Consider the following 7,626-nt stretch of genomic DNA (forward strand, 5'->3'; position numbering starts at 1 on the left):
AATAACTCATAAAGGTTATATGAGTCAGTACAACCAACCAATTTTGAACGTAAGAGATAAGTCTTTTCGTCAGGCATTCTTATTTATGAGAAGTAGATTTGACCCAAAAGTTCAACTTTAAATATTAAACGAAGTTTTAAATCAATCGTCCAACCATAAAAACTTAACAAAGAAAAGGCATAAATAACATTTGCAAAAATTACCTCTAGTCAGTTATTTTGTTCTAAATAAAAAATCATCAAATCCTTATTTTCTTTCTTGAGAATTTTGTATTTTTCACATGAAAAGAATCTCTTTATTTTAGGGAGGTTTTCTTTGTTAACTTTTCCAAAGAATTTTCTTGAATTTCATTTTTTTTGTTATTCAGAGATTTATAAAACAAATTTAAAATGTGATAAATAACAGAAATTTACAATTAATGAAAAATCCAAAACAATTATGAAATGTCTGTTAAACAGACAAAAAAGCAAAAATAAGTTAATGTTTTCTTTCAGAAGAAAAGATAAACAGACAATTTATTTGAAAGCCACAGACCATTTGAAGGTAATATAAATGTTTGATCTTAAATTAGTTAAAGAGTTACAATGAGCATTGTCGGAATTACTTTACTTGTTATTGTCCTTGTTTCTCTTATTATTCTTTATCATCTTAGACCTAATGGATATGATCCCAAATTAAATGGATGTTTTGTTGGTGAAGCTAGTTCAGGAGAAAGTAGAGTTATGAGAGGATATGGTGGTATTGATAAGTTAGTAGATTATAATGTTCCTGGGTTTGAAACCATTGCAGATGTTGTTAATGGAATGACAAGAAGACACCAAAATAAACTTATTGGATATCGAACACTTATTAAAGAAGTGCCATATAAAACAATTAAAACAATTACAAACAACAAAGAAGTAGAAAAAGTATTATATAAATATCAAATGAGTGATTATCAATACTTCTCAGATGTTGAATTTCAAACACTTATTAATAAACTATCAAGTGGAATTGCAGATGCTGGATTTAAATCAGGAGATAAGATTGCAATCTTTTGTGAAACAAGATATGAATGGATGGCTATGTTATTGGCTTGTTGTAGACAAGGTATTATTATTGTAACTGTTTATGCAACATTAGGTGATGAGTCCGTTAGTGTTGCTTTGAAAGAAACAGAGGTGAAAGCCATTGTAGTTTCTAAAGAAACAATACAACGAATTAATAAAATTCAAGTACCAAATGATGTAAAATTAATTTGTGTTGATGAACTTGAAGAATATCCAAAAGAGTTCAAAATTTTTAAATTCAGTGAATTAAAAGAATCAACAATTCATTCATCATTTACTCCAGTTAAACCAAATGACCTTGCATTAATTATGTATACTTCAGGAACATCTAAAGATCCAAAAGGAGTTTTAGTTGAACAAAAACAAATATTAATGTTATCAGTTGGATATCAAAAGAATATTTTCTTTGACCAAGATGTTTTTATTGCTTATTTACCATTAGCACATATTTTTGAATTATGTATTGAATTTGCAGTTATTATGCATGGAGGAACCGTTGGATATGCAAATGTTAGAACATTAACATCTCCAGGAGTTATTGATTGTAAGTCTGATTTATGTGCATTAGAACCAACTATTTTAATTGGAGTACCAACAGTTTTTAATAGAGTTCGTAAAGCAATTCTTGAAACAGTTAATAAGTCAGCAGCTTCAAAACAAAAGATATTTAATGCATGTTATTGGATCAAAGAAAAATTATATGTTAACTTTAATTTAAGAACACCTTATTTATTTATGCCAATAGTTAAATTAGTTGATGCAATTGCTTTTAGACCATTAGCAATTTCATTATTTGGAAGTTATTTAAAAGCTATTATTATTGGTGGATCTGCTCTTCCTTGTGAATTACAACATTTTCTTCAATGTGTTGTTCCAGACGTTGATATCATGCAAGGGTTTGGAATGACTGAGTTATGTGGAGCATGCAGTGTTATGCCACACGGAGATGATACATTAGGAAGTATTGGATGTTTATTCCCAATGTATGAAGCAAAATTAAGAGATGTACCAGAATTAGGGTATTTAACTTCTAATAATCCACCACAAGGAGAATTATTATTTAGAGGACTTCCTGTGTCTAAAGGATATTTTAATAGACCTGAAGAAAGTAAAGAAGCATTTACTGAAGATGGATGGTTATGTACAGGAGATATAGCAAAATTTGATGAACAATGTCATATTTATATTATTGATAGAAAGAAAAATATTGTAAAACAACCATGTGGAGAATATATTTCATTAGAACTTGTTGAGTCAAAATACAGTTCATTAAGAATTGTTGATTCTATTTGTGTATTTGCAGATGCATTTCATGATTTTGTTGTTGCACTAATTCTTCCAAATAAAAATGTTATACAAGAAATTAGTGATAAACCATTTGAAGAAGCATGTGAAGATAAAACAGTTATTCAAGAAGTGAAAAAACTATTAAAAGAAGCAGAAAGTACACTAACAGAACGACAACGAGTAAAACATTTTGCATTATTATCAGATGACTGGACACCAGAAAATGGAATGTTGACTGCAGCACTAAAATTAAAGCGACAAGCAATTTCTACAAAATATCAATTAATTATCAAAAAACTTTTTGACGAAAAATGAGCTAAAAAAAAATAATAATAAAATTATAGTTTGATTATAGTTTGGATTTTTTTTCTAAAAAAAGGAAAAATAAAATTTTTGAACTAAAAATAAAAACATAAATAAAATATTTGTTGGAAAATGAAATGGATTGTTTTGTTTTATATTCTTATCCTTGTACAGTCTCAAAAACATGAATTAGTACGATGCGTTACAAATGGAAGTATATGCGAAAATAATATTAATGAAAATGGAGAAATAATTAAGGGTGGTTGTGATATTATTACAATTACTTCAAAGTTTACTTTTGATGAAACTTGTTTAGTTGAAAGAGAAGAAGTCATTTTAATTATTCAAAATAAAGTAGAATTAACTATTTCAAATGAAGTTACAAATAAATATACATTATTATTAAAAGATGGTGCAGATGTGAAAATTAATGGAATAATTACTCAAAACCAAATTAAATTTGAAACACAAAAAGCAAAAATATCTTTATCAATTTTTATTGATTTTGATATTTTTAATATAACGCAATTTCCTTTTTTGAAATTCGAAAGTACTGGAAAATTGACTGTCACTAATTCTAGATTTATTTTAGATAATTTGCAATATTTAATTGCCGATAACATAGAATTTGATTCTTCTTCGGTATTATTAAAAAATAGTGATGGATTACAAATGAAATCATTACTTCTTAATAACTCAACTTTAACTATGATTCCTAACACTGAATTAATTACATGGTCATTTACATCAATTAATAATAGTTTTATTTATTTAGATGATTCTATTCTCAGTGTTATTGATTCATTTGAACTTAAAGATACTTTTTTTATGGGATCATCGAAATGTTTCTTAGATTTATCTTCAGTTATATTAGCCAAATTAACAAATACAATTTTTGAACTTGGAAATAATGGTGTTCTTTTGGTTAATGAATTAGAAGAATTTGGAGTCTCTAGTATTGTTTTACAATCCCAAAATCATTTTTTTACTTCACAACTTTCTTTAACTGATGAATCGAATTTTACTCTCATTGGTAAGAGTAAATTTTTTGGAACTTCAGTCGTTATAAAGAAAAAAAGTCATTTTACATTAGATGGAAATATAACATTTTCAGATACATTTGATTTAACTTGTTATGAAGATTCTATAACTACTTTTAATGGAAGTATTATTCCTCCTTTTACTAAACTTGAATTTTATAATAAAAGTAAGTGGGAAATTTATCAGGATCATCCATACTCATTTATTTTTAATACTTCATCCACTTCAAAGTCATTATATAAACGATTTGGTATGTTTGATGAATCAACATTATATGTTCATTCACCACCAGAAGAACTTTCATTATTTCACATCTTTCTTGGGGAAGTTATGTTTGACCCATATGTAACAATTAGTACATTTACAGGAGAATGTTTCTATCTAGCTGTTTTTGAAATTCATAATAACCTTGCTATGACACTTAAAAATCCTCATTTTATTTTATTAAATGATAATAGACTATGTAAGTATTGTCCAAATCATATTGACCCTTATCAACATTGTTATATGAATGGAACTCAATGGCCTAATCCTTTATCAGAAGACATTAATATTCCTTATCCATTTACTTCTAGGTTATGTCCTTGTTTTGGAACTAACTGTATAACACATTCTTTAACAGGTTTATTATATATTGGTAATTCTACTATTCATAGTACCTTTGTTGATAAACGAGTTCAAGTACATATTCTTCAAACATCTAGTTATTATCAATTTATTAATGGGTCTATTGAATCAATTCAATTTGACAATATTGGATTTTCTATTTTACCATTATATTTAGTTGGAGATGAGTCTATGTCAATTACAAATGAACCAACAAATATTAACGATTATAGAATTTTTTTTAGTAGAGACTATGATGGATTTTCTTTATCAGAAACTTTTATTTCATCAACTGAATTAATGACAAGTGCTTATGGAATTAGTTCATCTAAACTAAAACTTATTGTTCAATCCCATTATCCTATTATTATTAAATATGATAAGTATAATCAATTTCTTTATCATAAAGTTAGTGAAGGTGACCTTCCACTTTATCTTGTGTGTTTAAATGGAATAAGAAATTTGTTACAACTTGCAAGTAGTAAACTATGTTCTTCTGCTTATTTATTAAACAATAAAATGAATTGTTTAACTAAAACAAGTATTACTTGTCCAGAATATTATTTTAGTAATTCTTATTATACCCTTTGTTCTAAATGTAAAAAAGAACATTGTCAACGATGTACATCAACAACATGTCTTATTTGTGATGATAATTATTATCTTAATACTGAAGGATCTTGCGTTCCAATGGAAGAAAAATGTCTTGTAGCACAACACAATAGATGTAACCATTGTTCTAATGGAAATGTTGTATTGAATGGAATATGTTCAGACGCATTATCCAATTGTGGTGATTCTTTTGAAGGTCATTGTTATTTATGCCAACAAACAACATCAACTTCTGTTATTTCTATGAATGGACAATGTTTTGAAAAAGAACATACAGAAATTGTTTCAAGTGGTTCAATTGTTTTTTGTACTGAAGGGTATTATACTAATGGATTACAGTGTATGTCTTGTACAACAATTACTCCAAATTGTCAAATTTGTGAAAATAAAAAATGTACTAAATGTCTAAACCCACTTCAACTACAATCAGATGGTTCGTGTGGAATTCCTCATTGTCAAATTGAAGAAGATGGAAAATGTTCATTATGTGAAAACGGATATATTGTTGATCTTAATAAATTATGTTCTAAGCAAGTTTCTCATTGTACTCAAATGTATCATGAACAATGTTTTGAATGTGAAGAGAATTATTTATTATATGGAAATAAATGTGTAAGAGATATAACTCAAATTCCTCATTGTTCTTTTGTTTCAACAAAAATGTGTGAACGATGTGAAGATGGATATTATAAAACAAAATTTGGAGAATGTAAACATTGTATAGGACATTGTAGAACATGTTTATATAGTTCTGATTTTTGTTTAACATGTGATAATAAATCATTTATTCAAAACCATCAATGTATTATTAATGAAGAATTAAAAAGTGTTTGTAATACTTTTGCATTAACTGGAGGTTGTGCGACATGTAATGAGGGATATTATAAAACAGGATTAATTTGTGGAAAATGTATGGAAGAATGTGCTACTTGTAATAATGAGTGGAGTTGTTTAAGATGTAATTCAACAAATTATTTATCAATTGTTGATAATAAATGTTATTCTCGTTCATCAATTAAAGGATGTCATCATCCCGTTACAGAAAGTGGATGTTCAATTTGTGAAGATGGATATTATTTATTTGGAAATACATGTATAGCATGTAATAGTTCATGTACTCGTTGTACATCCTCTTTATGTTTAAGTTGTAGTTATAATTATATTTTAGATTTTGGTACTTGTATTCCATTATCATCAGTTTCACATTGTTTAAGAGTTTCAAATTCATCTTGTGCTTCATGTAGTTTTTGGTTTCAAGTAAGCTCAAGTCATACATATTGTGAAATAGCTCCAGTATGGTGGGTTATAGTTTTAATTATTTTAGTATTAATCATGTTATTAATAAGTATTGTTATTTTAACAGGTTGTATTGCGCGTATGGTATTGAAAAAAGTAATTCGAGCAAAAGAAATATCTTATCATACTGTTAGTATTGACTCTGAACAATTTTCATTTAAAAAAGTGTTTTTTCGTTCACTTGCTCTTGAAAATAAAATCTTTCACTTTGATAATCAAACTGAATTACCAGTTTGTGTTCCAACAGAAGTTATTATAAACGTTGGGAATATAAGTAAAAATTCTATTCGAGTACAATTTATAAAAGTTCAAGAAGTTAATAACCATGTAAGATTTTCTATTTCAATTACACCAGAAGTAGTTATTTTGAAAAGAAATACTGCTATTTCAATAAAAATGGAAGTAATACCATTTTGTACATGTCATATTGAACAAAAAATAGAGATAATTGTTTATGATTTAAAAACTAAAGAACAACATAATAAAGTTGTTCATTTTGATGCATTAACAGAAACATCTTTTAAATTAGATCCAAAATCAATTTCTATAAAAGATGAAGAGCTTGGAACTGGAGGATATGGTAGAGTTGTTAAAGGAGAATATAACCGTAAACTTGTTGCTATTAAGTTTATGCAAAATAATAATGGATGTTCAGATGTTTTTGGAAATTTAGGCAAAGAAATTGAATTATTAGAAAAGTTTAGGTGTGAATATATTGTTGAGTTCTTAGGAACAGTTGAAATAAACAAACAGTATTGTATTGTCTTAGAATTAGCAGGGTATGGTAGTTTAAGAGATTTGTTTACAACACTTCCTACTTTATCCTTTGATTTAAAGAAAAAAATATTACTTGATGTTGCAAAAGGAATTAAATATCTTCATGCTAATGGAGTGTTACATAGAGATATAAAAACAGCTAATATTTTAATATTTTCATTAGAACCAAATATTCCAGTTAATGCAAAAATTACTGACTTTGGATTTTCAAGAAACGTTAGTACATTAATGACAAACATAAATTATACCTATGGAGTTGGAACTGTGAGTTATATGGCACCTGAAATATCCTTAAGAGAACCATATAAATTTCCAGCTGATATCTTTGCTTTTGGAATGGTTATTTTTGAAACAATTAAATGGGGTGATGCGTTTGAACAAAATGACCCTCGGTTTAAATACAACTGGGATATATCAGAATTTATTATGTCAGGAAAGCGTTTAGAAAAGCCAGAAAATATGTCTGAATCTGTTTATAGTTTTGTGGTAACTTGTTGGGATAAAGATCCTAAGAAAAGACCTAGGATAAATGAAGTAGAAGAAGAACTATTAAAACTTGAAGAAACACTATGAGATGTATTTTAAATTAAAAATATTTTATTTTATTTGATTATTTTTTTATGTCTAGGGATGGAAATGAATGAGAAAAAGTCAG

General features: G+C 27.1%; 2 protein-coding genes across 2 annotated transcripts; both read left to right on the top strand.

Moving 5' to 3' along the window:
* Positions 1 to 584: 584 nt before the first annotated feature.
* ENU1_156040 (long-chain-fatty-acid--CoA ligase, putative) lies at positions 585 to 2,651 on the top strand (the record flags this gene model as incomplete). The annotated part of the gene is made up of 1 exon (XM_008860716.1): positions 585 to 2,651. One exon carries the CDS (start codon positions 585 to 587, stop codon positions 2,649 to 2,651), a length of 2,067 nt encoding a protein of 688 aa, XP_008858938.1.
* A 120-nt stretch (positions 2,652 to 2,771) lies between these two features.
* ENU1_156050 (tyrosine kinase, putative) lies at positions 2,772 to 7,544 on the top strand (the record flags this gene model as incomplete). The annotated part of the gene is made up of 1 exon (XM_008860717.1): positions 2,772 to 7,544. The coding sequence occupies one exon, from the start codon at positions 2,772 to 2,774 to the stop codon at positions 7,542 to 7,544; it is 4,773 nt and encodes a 1,590-aa protein (XP_008858939.1).
* Between the last annotated feature and the right edge of the window lie 82 nt (positions 7,545 to 7,626).

This window comes from Entamoeba nuttalli (genome assembly GCF_000257125.1).
Source record: "Entamoeba nuttalli P19 unplaced genomic scaffold asmbl_6514, whole genome shotgun sequence".
Taxonomy (NCBI): domain Eukaryota; phylum Evosea; order Mastigamoebida; family Endamoebidae; genus Entamoeba; species Entamoeba nuttalli.